The 27,396-nt window shown below is 45.7% G+C and overlaps 1 protein-coding gene across 4 annotated transcripts; it reads left to right on the top strand.

The window, feature by feature from the left end:
* The first annotated feature begins 647 nt into the window (after nt 1-647).
* Nucleotides 648-24,906, top strand: SAP130 (Sin3A associated protein 130). 4 transcript variants are annotated; one of them, XM_081189337.1, is made up of 21 exons: nt 648-1,223; nt 3,626-3,743; nt 3,887-4,122; nt 5,442-5,600; nt 5,834-5,945; nt 6,803-6,927; nt 7,615-7,739; nt 8,450-8,600; nt 9,156-9,246; nt 9,932-10,036; nt 10,518-10,659; nt 11,499-11,617; nt 12,889-13,191; nt 13,864-14,038; nt 15,799-15,903; nt 19,165-19,523; nt 20,530-20,775; nt 21,104-21,229; nt 21,905-22,008; nt 22,935-23,048; nt 24,006-24,906. In XM_081189337.1, exons 2-21 carry the CDS (start codon nt 3,632-3,634, stop codon nt 24,162-24,164), a joined length of 3,168 nt encoding a protein of 1,055 aa, XP_081045463.1. In that variant the 5' UTR covers nt 648-1,223; nt 3,626-3,631; the 3' UTR covers nt 24,165-24,906. The 4 variants fall into 4 exon arrangements, with proteins under 4 accessions (XP_081045463.1, XP_081045464.1, XP_081045461.1 ...); XM_081189338.1 differs by having other exon boundaries at nt 20,527-20,775; nt 21,908-22,008; XM_081189335.1 differs by having other exon boundaries at nt 649-1,223; nt 20,527-20,775.
* The last annotated feature ends 2,490 nt before the right edge of the window (nt 24,907-27,396 follow it).

The following is a 27,396-nucleotide window of genomic DNA, read 5'->3' as shown; positions in this document are numbered from 1 at the left end:
AATTTCCGGGACAGCGGGGAAGCGCAGCGCATCTTCCCCACTGTCCTCGGACCTCCTCCAAAGCCTGGCGGTGGGGCGGGGAGACCTCCTCCCGCCGCCAGGCTTCGGAAGGCTGCTCCGAAGCCTGGCGGTGGGGCGGAGAGACCTTCTCCCCGCGTCAGCCTTTGGATGGCTGTCCTGAAGACTTGTGGTGGGAGCAGTGGCGTAGCGTGGGGGGTGCACCTGGCACAACATCTGGGGGGGGGCGCGGAAGAGACTCGAGTGCTAAAATCCACGGGTTAGGGGGCACAAATTACTTGCCTTGCCCCGGGTGCTGAGAACCCACGCTACGCCACTGTCTGAACCTGCCCGCCCCCGCCCCCCGGCTTTCTCTGACACTGCACTGGCATTGCAATATACTCCAGTGAGTATAAGAGTGCCACAGGCTGCACTGAGGACCCTGAAGGCCCTTCCCTTGTATATGACAGCCCAGTGTTGACTGCAATAGTCCAACTGTCCACGCCTGTCCATTATATTACATGTATTACAATATTATTATTAGCCCCGTTCATAACCAGCGAATGAGATGCTGCTAAAATGCAGAGAATCTTCGTGTTTTAGAATAACAAGAGATCACAGCAAGGGGGCAATAATAAACCTTTTATTAAGGGTCAGGCAGATAAATGTAAGGCAGAGCGGGAGCAATGCGGCTTCAGGGCAGCTCCGCTTTTTGTTTTCTTAGCTTGGGTTCGGAAGTGGGAGCGGGGAAGGGGAAGGGAACTGACAGCTCCCAGATCGGTTTCCCGCCATCTCACCAAGCAGCGGACCGTCCCGTTCTCCATCTAGAAGCCATTTACTAAAGCGCTCCGAAGAAAGCCGACCAATCCTTATCTTGGTAGGCGGAGGGAGCTAAACGACCGTCCCGCCTCCTTTCAGGCGGTCAATCGGGGCCCTCTCGCTTCCCCCAACCTCTCGCGGCATTATCTATGAGCGACGCTGAGTTCTCGAACTACAGCCCCCAGGAGCCTCTGCGCAAGCGCCGCCTCAGCCAATCGACGCGCATAGCGAGGAGAAATTATCACCGCTGTGGGCAGGACTAGGCGAGACCCAATCAATCGAAAGGGGGGAGGGGATGCTTTGCTGCGGCAGCGGAAGCAACACTCCCGACTGAGCCCCCTCAGCATCGGCGAAAGAGGCGGCTCCGGAGGCTGCTCCAAGAGGCTCCGCCGCCACCTCGGCTGCAGGTAACTCGGCGGGCGAGGGGAGGGCTCGTTCTGGGAGCGGGGCGCCAGGGAGAGGCGCCGCTCCCTCTGGCCAAGCCCCTGCCGAGAGTTACTCGAGCTGCGCACCCGAGTCCTCCTCACTCACGGCAGCTGCTTGGGGCGTTCGCGGCGGCCGCCGCAGCCTTTTTATTCTCGCTGAACATCCGGGTCCCTGGCCCTGCGCGTCTGTTTCACATAGTGATCAGGGAGGGAAGGGAGGCGGGCCCTGGCTACTCCTGATTAGCCATTACCTGTGTTCCCATTGGTAGTCAGGCGTAGCCTGTGCGGGCTTTCCCATTGGTTGGCAGGTTGTGCTGCCTTCTATGCTGGGCTGGCTCGCCATGGGGAAGTGAGGGGTTCCCATTGGCTGCCCGCAGAGGGGGGCGGGCTTCGCGCATGCTCTAGTGGGCGGAGCTTATGCCGAGAGGAGAGCTCCGCCCGAAGCGAGCGAAAGGGGAGGGGCCTCGGGAGCCGCCCCTGACCGGCGACGGGCGCTGCTCCCTTTGCCGCCTTGTGCTGCGCGCTGCGGCGTCTGCGCTGCTGAGTGTTGGCTTCTCCCGTCAAGATTCCGCACTAAACTCGGCCCGATCGCGCCTGTCTCGGAAGCCAAAAGTTGGAAGCGGCGAGTTTGTGGGCGGGTGAGCCGGCCCAGCTGTTGCAAGCGGCGCTGTTATAATCGTATTGATCGTAGTGGCCCTTCCACGACCAGCGTAGTTTAGGGCCGGGGGTGTGGGATGGGCGAGGTATCAGGGTTGTTTCCCAGAACAAGGAGGAAAGAGAGCATCCCCGAATAAGGCGCTGCTCCTGGATTCCCCTAGATCTCGCACTGTGCACGTGCAGTCATTACCCCTGATGACTTCATGCTAGCTGCGTTCTGCTGCCAAGCAGGTAATTGAGATACTGTAGGTGTTGCCTGCAATTGATGTTAAAAGAGGGAGACAAACACATGAAAGTTGAATTTATGTTTGTATAAAGTGGTTTTGGAGTTGATGGTGATGTAGAAGTTATGATCTTGAAGGATGTGAAGACGGATTCAGTCTTCCCTAGCTTGCTACCATCCAGGTGCAGTTTGACTTTATCTCCCATCACTCCTGCTAATTGGCCATTTCAGCTGTCACTGATGGGAGCTGGAGTTCAGAACTGGTTTATGTGATTACTGTACTGATGTCAGGATCCAACGCCTAACACTCTATTATGCAGCCCAAGATTTGCTTATTCGGGAATAAGTTCTTTGGTAAGTGGGGCTTTCTCTCTGGTAAGTGTGCACAGCAGATGCTTAGCTGTTCAGTGTAGTTGTATTGTTCTGCGTAGTTGTACATTTCCTCTGGTTTCTGCATGGCTGCTGTCAATATAGTAGTTTGTGTAGAACCTTTGAGTTGTTTGGAAGCCCTCTGCCTGAGATCTTGGAAACTAGACAGTAAAGTAAACAATGCTGATATAATTAGATCAATGGTCTGGTTTTGCATTTATAGTCACTTCAGTGTTTCTATGTAGCTTGCTCAGCTGTTGCACAGAATTAGCTGAGTCTTTCTGATTGCATTTGGGTACCTGTGTGTGACAGCTGTGTTGCTCATCATTACCTTTACTGTCATGTGTACATGTGCAATCTTTCAATATAGATTTAGTATTTAATACCAGCCTCACCTCCTTTGGAACTGCATGAGGAAAGAGTATAGAGAATTATAGCTACTTACAAAGTACAAGATAATTACATCTATCATTTCATTTATTTAAAGCATTTCTGCCCTGGTCTATAATCTTTAAACTGTAATTTGTTTTGTGTAGTTGATGGTATGTTTAATTGATGTTCAGTACATGATTAAAATACTTTGATATAGGTGTCTTACACAGATGTTTGCATAGCAACTGTTACTTACTGATATTACTAATGCTAATATTGAGTCTTAATTTCATAAGTTAATTATAGCCCTGTGTTTTTTCCAGATAGTTAGTAGAGAAGTCCTAACGTCAAAATATTGAAAGGTTAATATCCTCTGTACACATTTCTGGGAGTAAGATTCATTGAACACAGTGGGACTTATTTCTGAGCAAACATAAGTTGGCACTGTAAACATTGGATTTGTGCCAGGCCTATGTACTGTATTGCTACTTTATTATTTGCACGTGGTGGTTGTCACTTGAACCTGTGTTACTATTTTTATATTTCAGTATATTAACGCACCAACATTTGTTTATTAAGTTATTGAACTTGGTTGAACTGTTTGGATTTTGGATTTTAACCAGATGGAGAGCTTGCATATCATTTGTCACTAGCTACTCTGTGCAAACATATGTAACCTAACTGAATTTGCTGGGATTCCTCAGTAACAAGGGCTTCAGTAATGTGGATGTATGAATTATTTGTAATTCTTTGTGTTCCATAGGTGGAAATGAGTTCTCAGCAGTTTCCCCGTTCAGGACCTCCTCCTGCAAATCTAGGACCAGCTCCTCCTCCGATCTCTACCAGTGGATCTACTGGATTGATTAACCCAACAACTACAGGTAAGGCAACTACAGGATTTCTACTAAGACTTCAGTATACTTTTTTGGAAGTAAGTTCCATAGAAATCAAAGACAGCATTACTGTGCCTTGCCTGTTTCTAGTCCTGTTTTCTTTCTAAAATTTCATACATTTTTCTATTTAGTGAGTGATGAACCCAGTCGAGAAATGGAAGTTGCTACCAGAGATCATATGGTCCCTGGTGGCTCTCTGCAGTCCCGTGAAGAGAAGCAGGAAACAGTGGTAGTCCGGCCATATCCGCAGGTGCAAATGTTGACTCAGCACCATACGGTACAATCTGGTGTGCCAGTTACAGTAGCAGCTCCTCCAGCACATTTAGCTCCAGCAGTGCCACTTTCTTTTTCTGAAGGTCTTATGAAGGTAATGAGAGCATTGCTTTTCAAGTATGGAATAGGGGTATTTAATAGCACTAATTTAATGCAATGGCAAAGTTAGCTCAGGCTAGATTTAAGTTTAAGTGCAACTTTCTCTTCATTTTAGCATGTACTTGTTTCTATATTGCAACTGCCTTTGATTCCCTGGGACAGAGAAGGTTGAATACAGTTATTTAGTGCTTTCTTTAAAAAAATCTACTGAAACCTTTACCATTGAAGGCAGTCTGACAAGGGACTGGACTAGTACATATTGATGTTCACAGTGATGGAGCAAATATGTTTTCTGTTATGCCAGGGGGTTAGGACTTCAACCAATAGGTTGAAATTACAAGGAAATGCTCCCCATTGGTACAAACTGTGCCTCAGAAGATGGTGGGCCCTCCTTGTTAGATGTTTTAAAGCAGAGGCTAGTAAGCTAACAGTTATGCTATAGCAGCTAATTTTCTGCATTAGCGGGGGTCTATGTGATGTTTTCAGGTCCTTTTCAACTCTGTGAATCTATGAAAAACTCAGTCGAAATATCTTACTGCCCATCTCTTAAACATGCCACTAAATTCTTCCTGAAAAGTGCTGGGTACACTGGTCATGCCCTTGCAAGAGCATTCTAATTGTCAGTTGTGCTGGCTGGGGCTAATGGAAGTTGTGGTACGAAACATCTGGAGGGTACCAGTTGCTGAAGGCTTCTCTTTGCCATGAATAAGAACTGTTGGAGGAGGAGGAAGAAGAGGTTCACAGTAGCTAATTGGAAAGAGGCATCTTCTCCCTTGCATCATCTTCCCCGTACACTGAGGCCGGCAATGAAATGATAATCATTGGTAATCTTAATCCTAAACAGTTTGGCTTAGAGAAAATACAGCCCCACAGGTTTTGAGCATTGAATGTGTCTGTTCCAGCGCAACCAGTAGGGAGTTGCATATTTCAAACACCAGACCTAATTTTTGTTAAGGGGGAGAGAGCAGGATTACAAAAAGTTTCAAGGAAATTGGTTGATGGGGTATGTCTGTCTGTATAATTATTTGTGTGCTAACTCCCAGTAGCTTCCAAGATTAAAGCTTTTTGTACTAGTTACTTGATCTTAAGAAAGCAATATTATTGCACAAAGATTCATCTTTTCATATGATTCTCTTCTGAGGAATAATGTGTATAGAGAAATTCAAAATAATTTAATTAGACTGTGGCTACCAGTAAGTTCGTTACAGGTTTTCTTTTCCCCTCAGGGTAAGAGGGCATACTTGTGTTGTTTTTATTTGTTCTGTTGCCACAAATTTCTAAGAACCAGTAGTTGTATCTTTATGTTCTTTGCAGCCTCCCCTGAAGCCTACCATCCCTAGCCGCCCTATTGCACCAGCTCCACCCTCTCCTCTCTCCTGCCCCACCAAAGTCCCAGGGCAAGTTACTGTAACAATGGAGAGCAGCATCCCACAGGCCTCTGCTATTCCCGTAGCAACAATCAGTGGACAACAGGTAATCATTTTCTTCTTCTAAAGTAACTTTTTTGTTTGTTTAAAGTCATGGAAAGCAAACGAAGCACTGTGAACCACAGTACCCACAGCCTTGGTTTGCATCTCCTACCATAATAATTCATATCTAACCTGTACTTTCAAACGGCTTAACTGTAGTGTGTGGTTGTATATGAAGCATTTCTTGTACATTACATCTAGACGATTTCCCCCCACACAATCTGTTACTGTCTGCAGGGACATCCCAGCAATGTGCACCATATCATGACAACCAATGTTCAGATGTCAATAATCCGAAGTAGTGCTCCTGGACCACCATTACACATTGGAGCGTCTCACTTACCTCGAGGTACTTACATAATCAATCATCCCAAGAAATTATTATGTTAATAAACTTATTCTGGACAATGTTTATACTGTGGTTAATGCATGCGTCAATACCTTGGTAGAGTAGCTATAAAGATAATGGCTGCAATCTAAAATAACTATTTTTAGCTTTTTGGTCTTAGGAAAGTGTAGGGTGTAATTAGGGTTACAGTAGAATATGGTGTGCTGATCCTTTTTTTAAAAAAACCACCCCACATCATATGTTTTAGGACAGGAGTAGCCAGTACTTCAGACATTGTTGACTACAACTCATCCATAGCCAGCAAGGCCAACAGCTCAACCAGTGGGCAGGGTTGATGGGAGTTGTAGTCCAGCAACATTTGGAGGACACCATGTTGGCTGCCCCTTGTTTAGGATATGCTGTGGATCACATGCCGGATACATTCTGGGCAAATCCACCATCCCTAACTGCAGTTAACATTAATACTGGTGTCAACTGCAGTTCAGATGAACCAGATTCTTTATATACCAGGGTTAACAAATCTGCTTCAAGTCCTGTTCAAGAGATTAGGCTCAATTCAATACCCCTGTAAAATAATCTGCAGTTTAAGCCAGCTGGAGAAACTTCATGCATCTGGAGGGAGGAGGGAGCGTACAGCTCCATAGCCTATTCTCTCAATGAGGGATATTGCAGCTATACAACCCTGGTTGATGTTACCACTTTTTCTTTCTTTTATGCAAATTGCTTTGTTTAGCCAGCACTACTAATAGCACTCTTAATTCTTTGTGTCATGTATAAAGAGTCGTGGCCGCTCTTACACTTTTTGAAAAGTGGAAGGTCTTAGGGATTGTCTCAGTTTTACATGGGATTTTCCTCAGGTGCGGCAGCTGCTGCTGTGATGTCCAGTTCTAAAGTGACAACTGTCCTGAGGCCAGCTTCACAGTTGCCAAACGCAGCGACAGCTCAACCAGCAGTTCAGCACATCATTCATCAACCTATCCAGGCAGGTGACAATTGTGCAGTATGATTGTTGTTGCTTTCAGATTCTTTTGGGCTTTTCTTAAGCGGGAAACCACTTCCATAGTTAAATGAACTGTGAAATCTGACAACTGGTTCTTGTGACTCAAATGCTTCAGCATTGCAGGCCAAGATTTAAAGAACCTGTAAAGGGAGCAAACTAATAATATTATCCGAAGAGTGAACTTCAGATTAACTCCCCCAGTTAAAGAGCTTTCCATTTTGTTTGAAGCCCTGCTGTTAATGGTTGGTTGGCTTTTAGCTCTATTTGTGTGCAGTAGTGGCTGGCACAGGTGGGGCTGCATTGCTTTCCTGACTTCCCAGTGCTGCACTTCACTGCCACTTACCAAGGGGGATAAGCAAGGCAGCAGGGAGCTCAGTGTGGTGCAAGCACAGTTGTGGAGCCTACCATGCCAAGCTCTGTTTATATGTAAAATAGTTCCTAGTTTGTAAGGTTGCCAACAGTTTTTCTATATGTTTACAAAAATGATCTACATATTGCTAAGGGAGAAAAATGTGTCTGGCAATCAAATTATCTGACCCTTAGGAGACTCAGAGGTCCATTTTTACAAAGTTTTGCTATGTGTAATTTCTTTACATTTTAGGCAGTTAATAATTTTTTTAATTATTGGTTGAAAGCCCTAATGTAATACTTTTTCCTTACCTACCACAGTCCCGGCCTCCTGTGACAACTTCAAGTACCATCCCTCCTGCTGTTGTAGCAACAGTGTCGGCCACGAGGGCCCAATCACCTGTTATTACAACAACGACAACACATGCCACAGAAGCTACCCTCAGGTAACCACTACACCCATTAATAGTATAATCATAGATACGTTTATTTGGAAGTGACTCACTCTGTGCTCAGTGGAGCTTACTCCCTAGTAAATGTTTCTTGAAGAAGAAGAAGAAGAGTTTGGATTTGATATCCTGCCTTTCACTCCCTTTAAGGAGTCTCAAAGCGGCTAACATTCTCCTTTCCCTTCCTCCCCCACAACAAACACTCTGTGAGGTGAGTGAGGCTGAGAGACTTCAGAGAAGTGTGACTAGCCCAAGGTCACCCAGCAGCTGCATGTGGAGGAGCGGAGACGCGAATCTGGTTCCCCAGATTACGAGACTACCGCTCTTAACCACTACACCACACTGGTTCTTGGGATTGCTTTCTTAAATAAAAAAAGGTACATTCGGTGATTTAACTGAGGGCCACTTTACACAATATCGCCATCTAATGGGAGCTGCTTCAAACGGCCTCCCTAGGCAGCTGCTCCATGAAAGGAGCCATTCTGTGTGCAGCATCTTGCTATGTAGCTAAGCACCCTTTCACATGGTGGCCATATAATGTGAAACAGCATTGATTGAACTGTCCAGAAGAAATGCTGTTGGTGCATTAATTCATGTAATGCACAATGAAGAAGCCATTCTAAGCCCCATTGTGGTGTCTCTTCATAAAATGAGTCGACAGACTGTTAAGTGCTTTCAGAAAAAGAACCTTAGATTGTCTTTTCCAGCCGGCCAACACTGTCAATTCAGCAGCACCCACCTTCTGCACCTATCAGTATTCAGCGCCCTGCACAGCCACGGGATACAGCAACCAGAATTACCCTGCCGTCCCATCCAGCCATAGGAACACAGAAACAGCAGCTTCACACCATGGCTCAGGTAAACATTATAAGCACGATCAGCGCAGTTTCTTCCATGTTGTTGTTGTCTGAGTTTTACCATATGGTTTTATAAGGTAGTTGAATGAGGTTTCATGACATGGCATGAAACATATTGTTGGCCTGGACAGGGGGAGGGAAACTTCCAACCCAGAATCCTCCATTCCTAAGTCTGGAGCTTCTTTCCTTTTGGGAACACAGTCTGCCTCCTTTCTTTCTTTAATCTGCAAGCAAGTCTAGCCTTCCTTTCCTCTTCTAGGCTGCTGCTTTTCTACTTGGTGTTTGATATACCTAGCATCTTTCTTTTGCTCAGTCCTCTGGTGTTGCTGTAAGAGGCTTAAAAAGCCCTGTTGGTTCATGGCATCCTGCTGTGCTGTGGCTGATAGTCTAGGTAGCTTGTGGACTCTCGTGAGCTGGTCACTTAGACCAACAATGGAAGCCCATCTACTCCAGCTCCTCTGTAAAGCATCAGATCGGGGGAAGTGCCGTCTCTGTTCCAAGATGCCGAAATATGCCAATCATGGTTTCTTGACAGACAACTTTTCCCCCCCTGCAGAAAACAATATTTAGTACTGGTGCTCCAGTGGCAGCAGCAACTGTGGCCCCTATTTTAGCAACCAATACCATTCCTTCGGCAACTACAGCTGGTGAGTATCTACAGCTCAGCATTTCTTATGTACAAATACAAAAGCCAGTTATTAGGGTTGAAGTATCCTGCTAAAGGACGCGGGTGGTGCTGTGGTCTAAACCACAGAGCCTAGGGCTTGCCGATCAGAAGGTTAGCGGTTTGACTCCCCGCTACTGAGTGAGCTCCCGTTGTTCAGTCCCAGCTCCTGCCCACCTTGCAGTTCGAAAGCATGTCAAGTGCAAGTAGATAAATAGGTAACGCTCCAGCGGGAAGGTAAACGGCGTTTCCATGCGCTGCTCTGGTTCACCAGAAGCGGCTTAGTCATGCTGGCCACATGACTCGGAAGCTATCTGCGGACAGACGCCAGCTCCCTCGGCCTATAGAGTGAGATTAGCACCGCAACCCCAGAGTCATCCGCGACTGGACCTATTGGTCAGGGGTACCTTTACCTTTATCCAGCTAAAAAAAAGCCCTTTATCTGTCATAATTATTGAGTGGCACAATAAAATTAGTGTATGATTTTAACATGTGAATTTGGAGGCTAGGCACACATGGAAAACACTACCCCAGTTACTGAAAGAGTAGGCTTGGGGTCTAGCTGTTTCCCAGCATAGAAGTTTCCATATTTTTTTGATATACATTTTCTGTCAAAGGCACAGACTCTGAAGAATGTTTAATTGTGTGTGCACCTTTCTTCCTTTCAGGTTCTGTATCCCACACTCAAGCACCTACAAGTACAATTGTCACAGTGACTATGCCCTCACACTCCTCCCATGCAACGGCTGTGACCACCTCAAACATCCCCGTCGGTAAGAGAGCATTAGTTCTGAGCTTCATTGTCCTTTGATCTATCATTTTATTTTCTGCTGGGGACAGAATGGACTAGGTACATCAGGGGTGAGGAAACTTCTTTGCTTCCCACAGGGCAACTTTGACAGGTGTCTGGTCCCACCTACCTGCTGAAACCCCTTGTGTGGGGTTTCCAAGCTTGAGAACTACAGCACAATGGGTGTTGTCAGCCCTGTGCTTTGCAACCCTACCTGCGCTGCTCCTTTCCACCCGTCTTGTTAAAGGTGAAAAGTAGCCGCACTGGGTGGCTTCAAACAGTAGTGCTGGGCAGGAGAAGCAGGTTCCCCTCCTTGAGCAAGCCATGCTCCTACTACCCACCAGTTGAATGGAGGTTGGGAGTGCATCTTGCTCCAGCAAAGGAACAATCAGAATCTGTTTCCTAGTATGAATCTACTACAGTTTACTTTGTGAATAACTGGGATGTCTTTTTTCACTGTACAGCTAAAGTAGTCCCACAGCAAATTACGCACACTTCCCCTCGCATCCAGTCTGATTACACTGCAGAGAGGAGTAATCTCATTCCTATATCTGGGCACCGGGCATCTCCAAACCCAGTTGCCATGGAAGCTAGAAATGATAACAGGTAACTGAATGAATTTACTCACATAGGAAAGGTACTTAATTGTCTTGGTTATATTGCATGTATGTTATATGTGAGGACATCTGCAAAAATATAATGAAATGTGTTTTGATCTCTCAGTTAACTTAAGTATCCAAAGCTAATCCTATGTGCACACATATCTGAGAGTAAGCCCAATTGAACTTGGTGAGATTAGTTTCTGAATAGATGTGCATAGAATTGCGCCAGCTAAGGCTTTGCATATTTCTGATGAAAGAAGGGCTTGTGATTTTGGATTGATTTGAACCAATCTGGCTGAAAAGGCATCTAGGTAACCAAGCCGCAATATAGTCTTCCAGTTCTGTGAGTTATGGACAGTGCACTTCAAATTCTACAGTTTGTTTAAAAGAGTGTGGATTCAGGGAATTGTCAGGTTCCTGAGGAGCAAATAAGCTGCATGTCAGATTTGACTCCTGCATTTCAGGGCAGCTGTACATGAAGGGAAAGGAGCTGCATTGTTAGGAAGTGGAAATAGTGTCAGGTGTATACATGTTCTACAAACAGACTACATAGTGGCATGAAGTATGTGCAAATGTAGAAACCCTTTCACTTCACTTCTTCTGTTTACTCTTTATTGTGAATTATACTGTTCAACATTGTCAGGGTATAGAAAGAGGGTTGGAATTTGGAAGCTTTTTGGGTGTCCTCCAAGTAGGTAAATTTGATGGCCCACAAAGAAACTAGCAGACTAGAACAGTTGATTGCATTGCAACAAAGGTTAATTAACAATCACTGCTACAGTTCATTTGAAGGCTACAATTATACTGTTGTGTCTAACATTTAATTTATCTTCATTCCTCTAGACAGTCAGTACCTGTTCAATTCCAGTACTTCTTACCAACATATCCACCTCCTTACCCTTTGGCTGCCCACACTTACACACCAATTACCAGCTCTGTATCCACTATACGCCAATATCCTGGTAAGGAATCTCAAAGTTTGATTTACAGAAGAGTTTTAGAGCAGCTACATAAATGAGCTTTCTGCATCAACTTTTCTTTTTTAAGTTTAAAGTGGGGTTCCAAAGTACTTTGGGAAACAAGCAAAGGTTATCTGGCAAATTTAATACTTAAATAATTAAAAAATCCTCTCTGCAAAGCTTGCTCAAGTCAAGATAATGATGAACCAGATCAGCAAAGGATGTTAATCATTTTGCTAAAGACTTCTGGCTTCGCAATGGGTTTTTCTCTCCCTCTCCTCTTCCCCATGCCCTCCCCAAATCTGCTCAGGAGAGTTGGGGGAATCCCCAGAAAAATTGGGGGTGCACAGGGGGCCGAGAAGGAGAGGAAATTCCATTGCACAGCTAGAGCTCTTTGTTCCAACAGAACTACTTTGGTGGCTACCACATAGGGTCTTTTTTTTTGACCCCAAACATAGTGACTGCCAAGGGGAATTTTTAATCTAAATGATTTGGGGAATTCTGCAGTTTTTAAGTTTTGGTGCTTTGCCGTTCTGAAAAATTGGTATTTTGTAATTACTCTCAAATTGACTTGTTTGTTTCTTGTGATTTGTATTACAATGGCTACTGCTACAAACAATAACAAAAATCCTCCTGGCCGTCCTCTTCCACCCTTCTCTTGGATGTCCTGTTGTTTTTGGAAATGGGGGTTTGCTGTTAATTCTAAACTGGCAAATTTTGGTTTGTGTAAGCTCTCCAAAACACGACTGACAATGTGAAATAACTTCTAATAGCTTGGCAATTGAGGTGAAAGTTTAACTGGCGAGTCTCTGCTTTGTGTTCTCAGCCATTGTATTACATGAGCTCCACGTTTACAGCGTTCAGCTGCTCTATTCCAAACTATTGGAATATCCAGTAATAACCACTTCTACATTACTTCAGCTAATCAGAAAACTTGTTATAGCTAGACCCTAGCTGTGAAAGGGCCATGTGTTTTCTTTGGAGTATTGGAATAGATCTTTTTCTTTGCATATATAACCTCAACAGTGCTCATGAGGATTATTATAATTCAGCTTTAGCATTATGAAGCCAGTGTTGCTGCTGTATAAATGTAATGCTGGAAGGGCTGGCTTATGAATCTTATTTAATCTGTTGGCATCTTCAGCAGGACCACAGATGTGTACATAAACTACAAGTATTTAAATACAAAATCTAACAATGCTGCTTGGCAACACAAGATAATAAATTGGCTGTTTTGTGTGGAAGTAATTAAGTCTATTGTTTGGTATTTCCAGTTTCAGCTCAGGCGCCAAATTCTGCCATAGCAGCTCAGACTGGAGTAGGAGTGGCCTCCACAGTTCATCTTAATCCCATGCAGCTGATGACAGTGGATGCATCTCATGCCCGTCATATTCAGGGCATCCAGTCTGCGCCAATTGGTGCACAGGGTATACAACCAGCACCCATCAGTGCACAAGGAATACAGTCTGCGCCAATTGGAACCCAAGGGCTACATCCAGCTGCCCCAATTGGCACACAGGGTCTTCAGACTGCACCAATGGGTGCTCAACAGCCACAAACTGAAACCAAGACATCAGGTAACTAGCCAAGAATGCTTGTGTTGCGAGCAAAATTGTCCATAACTATTCCTCTTGGGGTTAGCTTTTTAATCATGTAATTATGGCTGCAATACTACTGTGAACACCTACTTAGAAGTTCTGTTGAGCTTGGTGGGGTTTATGATTAAAAATCCATAGGTTTGGGCTGTCACTAACGTGGACAACTGCCATTTCTGTTTCTGACTCAAACACACTGCTAGAGTCACTTAAACATTTTATTTTGTTTACCAGTATCTGCTGTTCCCTATCTCCTAGCAAAAATATATGATCAAGTTTGTGGGTGGTTTTCTTAAGGTATGGCTACTTAGAGTTTTAATCCTGTGTATACATTTTTGAGAGAGCCCCACTGAACACCTTGAGTTAACGTTTGTAGAACTGAGCAGCAGATAGTTTTAAAACACTAAGCCTGATATCCAGTTTTGGTTATACTCTTAGTAGAGCAATGTAAAAAGTTTGACTTAAGTCTATTGAGTTCAGTGGTTCTGCTCCTGAGTATGATTTGGATGGCTGTCTCCTTAAATTTGGCATTTGTTGAGCAAGCATAGAATGGAACAACATTCCCGCTTCTTATTTTAACAGAAACAGCTTCTGGTTAAATTTCTCTCGCTTTTGTCTGCTACCTCCCTATAACCTTTTTGTTCCTTCCATCAGTGGTCTTGGCAGATGGAGCCACTATTATGGCCAATCCAATCAGCAATACATTCAACACTGCTCCAGCTTCAACTACAGTGGTACAAACCCATAGTCAGAATGCCAGTTCTAGTACACCAGCCCAGGGTTCATCCCCTCGCCCAAGCATTCTCCGGAAGAAACCCACTACAGATGGGTGAGTAACATTGCAGTTGCTTTGATAATGTGCAACCTCCTTGCCACTGTACAAGAAATAGTGCTGTTTCTAATAAAAACATCCTGTTGATGCAAGGATTTGTGCCTGCGCGATGGGATTTCCTCTTCCTCCGCACCCCCCAATGTCTTCTGTGGGTTCTCCAGTCCTCTGTAGGAGATTTGGGCCAGGTGTGCAGGGGTGGGAGAGGGAGAAGTCTCATTGCGCAGATGAAAGTCCTGTCGGAAATCAAGCCTTTATCAGGAGAAACTGGCAACTCTCCCAGGCACCCGGCTTGGTCTCCTGTTCACCTCCCTGTCTGCTTTCCCGGCAGGATCCAGGCAGAGGTCGCGATAGGAGATCCTTCTCAGCGTGAGAAGAACACACCCCTCTTTCCTGCCCCCCCCCCCCCGGGCAGGGGAAAGAGATAGACAGAAACGTATTTACATGCCTTTATTTCTGTCTTTGCAGTGTTACAAAAAACATGACTGCTCTCTTCATACTCCTGCAGTCGAGAGAGAACAAACACTTCCTGTTCAGCTCATATTACACTCTGAGCTAATTCCGGTGCCCTCTGCACTGTGAATTGACTGTCCCTCTGTTTCCCACGGAACAGTCCCAACATTCCCATTATGTTTTGCTTTCAAGCTACCAGCAGCTCGCGGCTGCATTGCTTCAATATCGTAACAAGTCCTTGCACTGACAGTACAATATGATTGGATACAACCTTGTAGCATTCTGTTCATCAGTCGTCTTATGTATGCCGAGCATTATGACAGAACCAATAAAACATGTAAGAACTCGTGGAATATGTATTTATTAGTGAAGACTTATACCCTGCCTTACCTCCAGTACGTAGCTCAAAGCAGCTTACAAAAACAGAGATATGTGTATTTTTTGAAAAATTCAAAACTAAAAACAGAGTAACAGATCAGTAAAATAGAAGAGTAAAAACACTTCAACACAGGGACCAGGCAATTTCTTAAAACTTGCCACTGTAGGGGGCAACTGTATTTCTTCAGGAAGTAATTTTCATAGTCTGGAGTCAACGGTACAGAAAATGCCTTGTCTCATGTCAGCAGCCTCCTAGCATTTTATGTGTGTGTGACCATAAGCAGGGCCTCAGTGCTGACTTCAAGGCATAAGTTGGACAACATAGGGAGAGCTGTTCTTTTAGATAACTAGGTACCAGGTCGTTCAGGGCTTTATATGCTAATAGCAGAACTTTGAATCAGGCTCAGTAACTCACAAGCAGCCAGTGCGGAACCTTAGGAATTAGTGTTCCATGACCCAGGCTGTCCAGCAGCTTTCTGCACCAGCTGTAGTTTCGTAACCACCTACAAGGAAAGAGCTCTGTCACCTGTGTTTGGTCAAACCTGCTTTACATCTTAAGTAATCTATGCTCTAGCCATCTTCCGACATGTTTCATTGCCCAAAGCCTCTTGGGAAACCAGGACTGGAGAGGGCCCCTAGGTGCAATTGGGTCAGTGGCCTATATCATCTTGCTTTTCCACAGCAAGACTAGGGTCTTGACAGGAGAGGCAGCTGTTCTGTTTGGAAAATTTCCCTGTGCATTCAGGAATCTTTTGGATTCCATTAATTTGCTGGAGCGAACAATTCTAATCAGCCCCCCAGCTGGAGCCTATATAGGATAAATACAGCAGAAGAGAATAATAGTACACCGCTTTTAAATTAAGCACCCTTGGCAACTATTGTAATAGTTTTGCTTTTCAAAAACTACTGTATTCATGGCTATTTTTCAGGTTGGCGGTTAGGAAAAGCCTCATCCCTCCGCAGCCATCTGAGGTATCTGGCACTCGAGTGGAAAGCTCTATGAGGAGTGCATCTGGATCGCCAAGACCAGCTGGGTAAGATCTCATAATAAAAAGATATGTAAAGCATTCAAAGTATTGTAATTCTAACTTGGCAAAAAAGGTGAAAGAGATGCTGGCTGTTCTTGCCCATTGCAAAATAATAAGCTCCGTGGAGACAGCTGGTGCATGCATACTTCTGGGTAAATGGGAGTTCAGTGAAATATTCAGTGATGATCACTGAGCTGTGCAAGCAGATTAGGACCTGGGGAACATAAAATAGGGAACTATTTTAAGAGTATTGAATTACTTTTTCTCAGATCACTACAATATGTGCATATTGGCCATGTTCAGATATAAGCCTGTGCATAGCCATAGTTAGGCAAGATAGTCTTGCCAATGAGCCATATGATGCCTACAGTTTTAGCATTCCCCGTTTTTCTCTCCGCTTCTTTGAGTGCGAAAACAAAAAACAGAGCAGGCAGCTTAGTGGATCAGACAAAAATGTGTTGTCCAAAATGGGGTCCAGTGTACTGGGGATCATCTGTGTTAAAATGTATTCTTAGCTTGATGGTTTTTAGCATGTACCGTATTTTTCGCACGATTGGACGCACCGGACCATAGGACGCGCCTAGTTTTTTGGGGGGGAAATAAAGGAAAAAAATTTTTCCTTTATTTCCCCCCCAAAAGCAGGTCAGGGAAACCGAACCAGGTCGAGGAACAGCGGGATAGTGGCGCTGCGCCTCCCTGCTGTCCCCCGAGCTTGTGGGGCTGGCTGATGTCTGCCTAGCGCGCGGGGCGCTCTGCTTCAGGGCGCCCTACCCGCCGGGCGGCAGGCTGCTATCCGCAGCTTGGGGAGCCTTGTGGGGAACTGCTGCAGGGCTCCCCACGCTGCGGATGTATGCCTGGCGCGAGGGGCGCTCTGCTTCAGGGTGCCCCACCCGCCGGGCGGCAGGCTGCTATCCGCAGCGTGGGGAAGCTTGCGGGGAGCTCCTGCAAGGGTCCCCATGCTGCGGATGTGTTCCCAAAGCGCCGGGAGCTCTGCTTTCAGGGCGCCCGACGCTCCGGGAAGCAGGCTGCTATCCGCAGCCTAGACACGGCTAGCGGAGCGCTAATCCCGAAGCTTGGGGCGTGCGGAGCTCAGCGTGCCCCAAGCTTCTGGGCGCCGGCAAGGTCTCCGCTAGCCCTGGGAGAGCCCCGCGACGTCGCGGGGCTCTCCCAGGGCTAGCGGAGACCTTGCCAGCACCCAGAAGCTTAGGGCGCGCTGAGCTCCGCACGCCCCAAGCTTCGGGATTAGCGCAGTGGTCCGCTAGCCCTGGGAGAGCCGTGCGACGTCGCGGGGCTCTCCCAGGGCTAGCGGAGACCTTGCCAGCACCCAGAAGCTTGGGGCGCGCTCAGCTCCGCACGCCCCAAACTTCGGGATTAGCGCAGTGGTCCGCTAGCCCTGGGAGAGCCGCGCGACGTCGCGGGGCTCTCCCAGGGCTAGCGGAGACCTTGCCAGCACCCAGAAGCTTGGGGCGCGCTCAGCTCCGCACGCCCCAAACTTCGGGATTAGCGCAGTGGTCCGCTAGCCCTGGGAGAGCCGCGCGACGTCGCGGGGCTCTCCCAGGGCTAGCGGAGACCTTGCCGGCACCCAGAAGCTTGGGGCGTGCTGAGCTCCGCACGCCCCAAGCTTCGGGATTAGCGCAGTGGTCCGCTAGCCCTGGGAGAGCCGCGCGACGTCGCGGGGCTCTCCCAGGGCTAGCGGAGACCTTGCCAGCACCCAGAAGCTTGGGGCGCGCTCAGCTCCGCACGCCCCAAACTTCGGGATTAGCGCAGTGGTCCGCTAGCCCTGGGAGAGCCGCGCGACGTCGCGGGGCTCTCCCAGGGCTAGCGGAGACCTTGCCGGCACCCAGAAGCTTGGGGCGTGCTGAGCTCCGCACGCCCCAAGCTTCGGGATTAGCGCAGTGGTCCGCTAGCCCTGGGAGAGCCGCGCGACGTCGCGGGGCTCTCCCAGGGCTAGCGGAGACCTTGCCGGCACCCAGAAGCTTGGGGCGTGCTGAGCTCCGCACGCCCCAAGCTTCGGGATTAGCGCAGTGGTCCGCTAGCCCTGGGAGAGCCGCGCGACGTCGCGGGGCTCTCCCAGGGCTAGCGGAGACCTTGCCGGCACCCAGAAGCTTGGGGCGTGCTGAGCTCCGCACGCCCCAAGCTTCGGGATTAGCGCAGTGGTCCGCTAGCCCTGGGAGAGCCGCGCGACGTCGCGGGGCTCTCCCAGGGCTAGCGGAGACCTTGCCGGCACCCAGAAGCTTGGGGCGCGCTCAGCTCCGCACGCCCCAAACTTCGGGATTAGCGCAGTGGTCCGCTAGCCCTGGGAGAGCCGCGCGACGTCGCGGGGCTCTCCCAGGGCTAGCGGAGACCTTGCCAGCACCCAGAAGCTTGGGGCGCGCTCAGCTCCGCACGCCCCAAACTTCGGGATTAGCGCAGTGGTCCGCTAGCCCTGGGAGAGCCGTGCGACGTCGCGGGGCTCTCCCAGGGCTAGCGGAGACCTTGCCGGCACCCAGAAGCTTGGGGCGTGCTGAGCTCCGCACGCCCCAAGCTTCGGGATTAATGCAGCGCTCCGCTAGCGGTGGGAGAGCTGGGTCTCCCTCTGCTAGCAGATAGCTTCCTGAAGCCTGGAGAGCGAGAGGAGTCGGTGCGCACCGACCCCTCTCACTCTCCAGGCTTCAGCGAAAGCCTGCATTCGCTCCATAGGACGCACACACATTTTCCCTTGCTTTTTAGGAGGGAAAAAGTGCGTCCTATGGTGCGAAAAATACGGTAAATTTGACTGGCTTACTGTCAAGCTCTGTCCAAACCAGCACTCCTGGTTCCTTTCTGCATTTGAAAAAAACATGACCAGGAAGCCAATGTTCTTGGTTTCCTGAATGTGATTTCTTTGGGAGAAACAAATCAAAGGTTCTGATTCAGGCATAATGCTAAAACCTCTTTCATTTTGGACCTCATTTTTTGATATAGCACTGGAACCCTAACCTTGTTGCTTTCTGATGTTTTTACTTGGTATTGTCAAGATTCTGAAGAAAAGGCATTAAACTTGGTGACTGTATTTCACCATTTCTGGTGGGCTTGTACTACTTAGATTCTGGAAACCCAGACTTCCATCTACTTATGTGATGTCGCCATGTTGTAAGATATGTTTCTAGAAAACTGGAAAGGGAAAAAAAACCAGAACAAAATTAATCTTTCAGAGGCTCTGCATTTCTATACAGTTATGGTAGTAGGATCTTGAGTAAGTGAACCTGCTAACTTTTTCCTTTTTTTGTTTTGTTTTGTTTCATCTAGTGCCAAGCCAAAACCAGAAATCCATGTATCTATGGCCACTCCAGTGACTGTATCTGTGGAGGCAGTATCCATTCAGAGCAATGAACAACCTCCTATTGCAGTCCCCACTTCCCAGCAGCCACCAGCGGCCATTCCAACCATCATCACAGCAGCTAGTCCACCTTCGCAGCCCACAGCTGCCCTGTCAACCATTCCAGGAACTGTTCCTGCTGCTGCACCGACTTCAACCACAATTGTGGCAGCTCCTCCACCTCCACCAGCCATGGGTGGCGTCCTCTCTACAGTATTGGGCCCTGTTGTACCAGAGATAAAAATAAAAGAGGAAGTGGAACCCATGGATATAATGCGGCCAGTCTCAGGTAGATTTCTGCTTAAGCAATCACAAATGAGATGCTCAAAGTAGGTACAAAAGCTCCACAGCAGATAATAATTAGAAAGATTGTTAGCAGCTTCATTTTAAATTATATTTTGTTTGATTTTAGTAATGAGGTTCAGTGTTTATTAAGAGCAGGGCCATAGCTAGCATGTCACTGAAAGCTACAAGAGTTGCATAGTTATAAAATGGCAGGTAGAAATAAAAGGATACAGTGGTACCTCTGGTTATGAACTTAATTCATTCCGGAGGTCCGTTCTTAAGCTGAAACCATTCTTATCCTGAGGCGCACTTTCACTAATGGGGTTCCTGCTGCACAGTTTCCGTTAGCATCCTGGGGCAAAGTTCGCAACCAGGAGCAGCTACTTTCGGGTTAGCGGAGTTCGTAACCAGAAGCGTTCATAACCAGAGGTATCACTGTATACTTGCTATTAAAGTTTGTGGAGAGATCAAACATTAGTGCTTAATTCTGCTCTGTAGTAAACACTAAGAGAACAGTTATGCAGCCTTATAGTGAGAAGTCTCTGTTCAAGGCTTTCACTCTTAAATTCAATTTGTTAAGGAATTTCCTGAAAGTTACTTTTGCTGTAGTAGTTTGCATGTCAAACACAAACTGCCAATCGATTGCACTAAAGGTGCCTCGCAGCTTTATTGGGAACTGAAAGAGCCCAAACGCTGTCATAGTAACCATAATCCCAGAAAAAAAGAGATCAGGGAGGATTGAAACAAAAGACTTTGTTTGCTTAGGTCTGCTCACTCTTATTCATGACGTAAGGCCAAACCATTCAAAAGAAAATCAGGGGGAAAGTATATATAAAAGCTCTAAGATCCTTGAGAGGAGGGACTCTAGAAAAACATAATGTTCTCCTCTTACAAAGGCACTGCACTGGCAGTTAGCATCTTTGGAAGACAAGGGTGTTGGCTCTAAAGCTGCCTTTGTTTTACCTGTCAGTCTCTTAAAACATGTCCCTTCCTGTTTTCTCTTTCAGCAGTTCCTCCACTGACTGCAAATACTGTCTCCCCATCTCTTACACTGCTGGCCAACAACCTTTCAGTGCCCTCAAGTGACTTGCCACCTGGTGCCTCTCCAAGGAAAAAACCACGAAAGCAGCAGCACATAATCTCTACAGAGGAAGGGGATATGATGGAGACTAATAGCACTGATGATGAGAAATCCACTACCAAAAGCTTGCTGGTAAAAGCAGAGAAGCGCAAGTCACCACCAAAAGAATATATAGGTGAATGGAAATAAATAAGTTAAATAATTGGTTGGTTGGTTGGTTGGTTGTCATCTTCTCCAAGTAATACCCATCCACCCAAAATGTAAGATTGCCACTAGAAAAGGAATTTGAGCTAAAAATGATTAACTTTGGGTCCGTCCATCCCCCGCAAAGATCAGTTTTTCATGGCAGATTATTATTGGAGTGCGGGGGGAGAGCTGTTGGAGCTGAATTAATCTCTAATTCAAAGTATGCCGGCCCTATCGTGGGATCACATTTTCTTTCCTAGCTCAAAACGCAAGCACCTTAAAAGAGGCTTTAGTTATTTTTCTCAATCTTGCTTTAGATGAAGAAGGTGTGAGGTATGTGCCTGTACGTCCTCGGCCACCCATAACACTGCTTCGCCACTATCGCAACCCATGGAAAGCTGCCTATCATCACTTTCAGCGGTATAGTGATGTCAGAGTGAAAGGTATGTCTTCCTGTCATTACATTTTGCATGGGTCAGTGAACAGATGTGTTACAATATTAGACAGGTGTCTACTTGCAAACATTTAACCTCTGATATAGGATGTGCAGCGAATTGCCTAGCAACATATCCACCATCTAAAGCCACTGTAATATCTGTACTGCAGAGGCAGTGCTAATACATATCAGTTTTCCTATTGTTACTGAGGTTTAGTTATACATAAGGTAATAGAGAACCTCAGCTGACAGGAAATAGTCCATGTATACTTGCTTGCTCTCTGTGTGTCTGATTAGCAAAATGAATTATGCAAGAAAAGTGGGTGCAAGGAGACTTCCTTACTTTGCATTATGTATTTATTGAATTTGACTTTAGGGTTTCTACATATATAGTCCCTGGCTATTAGATAAACTAAGTTTACCAACACTTGATACAAAGATTCAAAGCAAGCCCCACTCCACCCCTGTTCAGATCACAAAATTTGGCTGTTGCATTATTGCACATCTGACCCTGGATCCCTGTTCCTGCATTCTACCAACATCTGTGGTCAGGTTTCACATACCAGGTACACAAATGACTGCTGCAGTAAACTTAGCATTTTTGTAGCTCAAGGAATAAGGTACATTTCACCTTTTAAAAACTCATTATTTGCTTGTGTCTCATATTTGACTCTTGTTCTAGAAGAGAAGAAGGCTATGCTGCAAGAGATCGCTAATCAGAAAGGTGTATCCTGCCGTGCGCAGGGATGGAAGGTCCACCTTTGCGCAGCACAGCTATTACAGCTGGTAAGTGGGGGAAATGGGGTAGTTTCATATAAAATGAGGAAGAGATTCCTCCAAGAAAAGCCTTAGCCCAGGAAGCTTTCTGAAAGGTGATTCAAAACTATATACATATATATATATACACACACACACACACACACACACACACACACACCATTTATATTATTTTTAAAAATTACCACCAGATCGATAAGACTATTGGAATTGGATTCCCTTCAAGATTGAGGGATATGTTGTAGGTTGCAGTTGAGTATATGTATATCAGGTATGAATGGAGGGATCGATTCAGGCGTAAGAACTGATGCATTTTATACAGATGCTCAAAACTGACAAATCCCTCCCTCTGGTGCACAGATCTGAAGAAGTGTCTGGGAGTGTGCTGCTGACTGGAGGAGGCAGCACTGTTCCACATTCCTGGATGCTTCTATTTCAGGTGGGGGTGATGTAGGTGCTTTGTATTCTAGCGCCAAGCTCCCAAGGCCATGAGGAGTACTATGGAAATGTGACATTACATTGTGTATGTAATTTAGGAGTGCTGGGGCTGCTGATGGCATGTGAAACTAGGTTTTGATCTAAGTATAAGAGATGATGGTAAGAGGACTAGAACCTCAAAGGATATCTTTCACAGGCATTGGATGACGGTTACTTGTATATAATAGGGAGTTACTGTTTCCCTATTTCCTCATTCTGAAGTGGGACAGCCCTGCTTCATTTTGAAGCATATTTCAGAGAGCATCCTACTGCAGTTGTAATAAAGATGACATTGTAACCTTAAGAAGAGGAGCACTGTTCTGTCAGCAGTGAAAAATAGTACTGAATCTTTTGAAAGCAGTTATATGAGCAGATGGAATTTTTATAGCTTATGTAGCCCTTGATATGAAACAGTGAGAAAATGTTAGGTATTCTTGCCAAATTCTAATATTTTATAGACCAACCTGGAGCACGATGTGTATGAACGACTCACCTCCCTGCAAGAAGGGATCATTCCCAAGAAAAAGGCAGCAACTGACGATGATTTGCATCGAATAAATGAACTGATACAGGTAAAGGCTTATTGTTCACTCCTTCAGTTTGGTGATTTGCAATTGATAGTTTTTCTTAATTTAAATGGTGGGACATGTTTTTTAAACGTGAAACAAAGAACTGTTAAAAGAGGGAAGTAGAAAATGAAGCAGACTAAACAAACCAGACAGTATTTTAGTATAGCCACTCAAAATAGTAACCTATTAAAAACAACCACACATATGGTTATTTTAAAAAATGAATAATTTGGGATGTATTTAAACAATACAACAAATAGAAAATAGATATTCACAGGTTCCATGGTTCCGTGTATCATTCAAAGCCTGAGCATAATATAAAATTTCTAAAAGTGAGGGGACACAGACACACGGGGGGAGACAGAGAGAGAAGAACTATTCCATTAGTCACAGAAACCTCCATCCTCTTTGTGGCAGCCATAAGGAAGATACCCATTTTTAATTAACTGCAATTTATTATTCCATTCAAATTCTAAATTATGATTAATATTAATTATGGTTAGGGAAACAAGCCAACTTAATCAACCATGGTTTGAAATTGGCTTGTTTCCCTAAACCATAATTAAAAATAACTGTTGATCCAGGTTTGGACATGACTCTCCTCCTTGCCGCTATGCAAGAAGTGGAAAGGGGAGTGGGAGAGCGCACAAGCTTCATCCAAGCAGCACTAAGTTTAGCACTGCGTCCAAATGAGGTTGCTTTCGCCTTGAAAGTTCATCATTATTACTATGTGTCTTGAAATGCAAATGTCTTACATAATACATTTGATGTAGAGAGTCTAATTTCCCAGATTATTATTAGCAGAAAGTGGAAACATACTTGTTCATCTGTTCCTGTTTCATTTGTTTTAAAATTCTTTAGGTCATGTACTCTCTGACATTTCAATGTGGTTGTTTAAAGATTATTTGTGTGCCTATGAGGCATTCAGCTGTTTAATATCAGTCCTGTGTTGTGTTTCAGGGGAATATGCAGAGATGTAAGCTCGTAATGGATCAAATAAATGAAGCTCGAGAATCCATGCTAAAGGTCTTGGATCACAAAGAGCGTGTTCTGAAGCTTCTCAATAAGAATGGAACTGTCAAGAAAGTATCCAAATTGAAGAGAAAAGAAAAAGTCTAGAGCCAGAGGTATAAAGACTCTGGAAACAAAGGTTGTACAGAACAGTGTTAAGGCTCTTTTAATTGGGGGTTTGTTTTAGAGAGCTACATCTGAGTAAGAAGGACGATGGATGGATACGTTGGAGCCCAATGACCTTAAGGGATGATTACTGATCTATCAAAGGAACAAAGATTTTTCTCAGGCTTGTCCCTGTTTAAACTCTTCACAGTCACATTTTGTTTAGCCCTCTTGATGTGCCAGTGCCTATTAATTGGAACCATTGATGCAAACGTGATAGACAGTCCTCGCCCTTCCATCCTACAGTTTTAGAGATAACTCCACAGGTTTGTACAATGGATTCTGCAGCAGACCTCAAGAACCATCTATCTTGAAACTGTTTGGAGATGACACTACTTCCACGTAGCCAACTGTTTTTTGCTCCTTAAGATCTTGCAGTGGCTAGAGCAGCCTTCATAAACCCAGTGCCACTTGCACTGGTGGTTCTGCTACATTTAGAATCTTAAGTGGTTCTGAAGTCTCTAGCTGTCTATTTTTTAAAAAATACATTTCAAAGTGATTTGTAGTGTTGTGGAGTGTGTGCGTGTGCCCATGTTGGTGCTCTGGGATATTGTTTTCAAAGTACTCTCATACAGCACAGTACTTCCTGTAGCTGGTGTGATGCTCTTCATTGTGTTACATACAATTTGTGCTACATGACATCCTGGAAACATGAATAAAGGATTTGGAGGATTTTGTATAATAACAGGTGCATCTAATTCTGTGCTACAGATCCCAGCAAAGAAAAGCCAGATAAGAACCATAGGGAAGTAGCTGCTTTTGTTCAGGACATTTAAAAAGAACAGATTGGTAATATGGACAACAATTACACTTTTAGCAATCTAGGTTAAACATATTTTCATCCATATTTGCTATTTCTGTAATAAGCTGCTATCAGTTCTCTTAGTACCATATATCCATATAGGATATAATACTGGCAAAATCCAGCACGTACAAATTTCATTCAGTGGAAGGGGCCACTGCCAGCCAAAAGAAAACAACTGCAGTGGGAGGAGTGCAAAGGCACACACATCCATAGCAATCTCACTCGGAGCAGCCAGTCTAGATGCAGCTCCCAGCAGGTACAATATCACCCACCATGCACACTGCTGGTCAGGCACCCAATAGAGCACCCACCCATACTAAGGCAGAATGAGATGAGCTACCATTAGCAAAGGCCAGTGGGTCAGAGCAAGCCTGCTAGTGCAAAGATAAGGCAGGCCAGGGGGAGGTTCACTCAAGTGTAGATTGCCCCTTGACTACAAGCTCCCCAACTTCTTCAGTTTCCCTTGAAGCCCATATCCAAATAGTAGCAGTGGGGGCAAGGGGATGTTTCTGGAGATCAGGACAGTGGTGATCCAAAATCTGGGGGGAGGGGCCTGGCTAGGCAGTCAGTGGGAGGGTAGCCACAACAGCTGGTGGACCCTGGAGGAGTAGCATGCCTGTACAAAGAAAGGTAACTTATACCAGGGATGGTTCACAAGCTCATTGCACTGGAGCATTGCCAAGCACACCTTTTTTACACCTTTCCAGGAGTGCTGAGCAAAGCCACCTCCAGGGTTCGATGACTTTGGGGGAGGGGATCTGCAGCTGGGCCAGCTGGTCAGCCTCTTAGGCACTGCCAACTCCTTTCTCTGCTTCTCTTAACATGGCACCACCATGTCCATTTCCAACCTATCGGGTCTGCTACATACTAATGGTATCAAGAATGTCCTCCTGGGCTTGCATTACCCAGTAATAGGGCATTTCCTGTGTCCCATGAGGCTGCACTGCCAGGCTTCTGTGACGTAGAGCGTGCAAAATTAGATATGTGTTCTATGAAACTGTTGGCTTCTGTCTACGCTATCTACATGATGGTGATATGCAATACCCAGTGTCCATCTCATGAATGCCACAATGCCAGAAAATGTTCCTAACTTCTAGATCCTTAGTTTCTAACCAGCTACATCTGCTAGAGGACCACAGGGGGCTTTTGGGTAGATGTGTGAGATGGATTAACACATGGCAACATCCAGACAGGAGAGGCCATTGATAACCCTTTTACTTCCCCATGCACACAGCTGAATACCCATGGATACTCAGTGAAGCCCTTTATTCAAATACTCATTGGGACACTGAAGATGTGATTCCATGGCCTGCATCACATGGTAGGGCAATGTGACCCACTCTCCTGAGAAGGTATCCAAAGTTGTGATGGCCCATGTTATTCTCTATATTGTCATGCACAGAAAGCTATCCATGGGCAAGGATAGTGCATGGCTGCCACACCTCACTGTGGAAGGAGCAGACATGGTTGATGAGTGAGTTGCACAGGGTTGCAATCTTCATGCTGTTGGTACTTGGGACCACACAGGTAATTCATTTACAGACAATCCACTTGACTTGTGTAGCCCTTGGCATGCTTTCCTTTCTCCCCCCATGCCCACATTTAATAACAGATTTTGGAATTACTTGCATTTCTTTCTAACAGACATCTTCCATCAGTAATGTGGGGTTGTAACCAAGTAAGTATCCCCAGAGTTCAGGATGTTTACTACTAAAATGCAAGTGCATAAGGCCTGCAGCTCCTGCCAACCTAGGAGTTTGAAAGCATGTCAAGTGCAAGTAGATAAATAGGTACCACTCCGGCGGGAAGGTAAACGGCGATTCTGTGCACTGCTCTGGTTTGCCAGAAGCGGCTTAGTCATGCTGGCCACATGACCCGGAAGCTGTTTGCAGACAAAAGTCAGCTCCCTCGGCCTATAGAGCAAGATGAGCGCTGCAACTTCAGAGTCATCAGTGACTGGACCTACTGGTCAGGGGTCCCTTTATCTAGCCATCTGCCATGTATGATCCAGTTGAGATTCATGCATTGCAGGGGGTTAAGTAGATAGATGATCCTCAGGATCCCTTCCAACCCTACATTTCTATGATTCTTTTAATTCTTAGTGTGAGCTGCCTTGGCTGTTTATTTACAAATACAGTAAATCAATCGATAAATCCTTAGGCCTTTAAGCTGCTAAAAATATCTTTGTGTGTGTGTGGAGATATTTCTGCCTGCAGCAGACAACCACATGCACCGCACTGGAGTGCCTATTCAGGCTGCAGTTGTAAGCACAATTGCTGGAGACCAATTCCCCTTGACCTCAACTGAACCTCCTCCTGACTCAAGGCGTTTGGGCTTCAGAGGTACACGGAACCCCCGCTATAAACAACA

This window comes from Podarcis bocagei, assembly GCF_964188305.1.
Source record: "Podarcis bocagei genome assembly, chromosome: 4".
Taxonomy (NCBI): Eukaryota; Metazoa; Chordata; class Lepidosauria; order Squamata; family Lacertidae; genus Podarcis; species Podarcis bocagei.
The sequence above is the reverse complement of the archived record's forward strand: the minus strand, read 5'-3'. Positions and strand labels throughout refer to the sequence as shown.

What these genes read in the sequence shown, in the direction of transcription:
- SAP130 (XM_081189335.1), top strand. Translation starts at nt 3,632, where the DNA reads ATGAGTTCTCAGCAGTTTCCCCGTTCAGGACCTCCTCCTGCAAATCTA. An exon ending in GATTAACCCAACAACTACAG is followed by an intron (nt 3,744 to 3,886) that starts GTAAGGCAACTA and finishes TTTTCTATTTAG; the next exon opens with TGAGTGATGAACCCAGTCGA. An exon ending in ACCACCAAAAGAATATATAG is followed by an intron (nt 20,776 to 21,103) that starts GTGAATGGAAAT and finishes ATCTTGCTTTAG; the next exon opens with ATGAAGAAGGTGTGAGGTAT.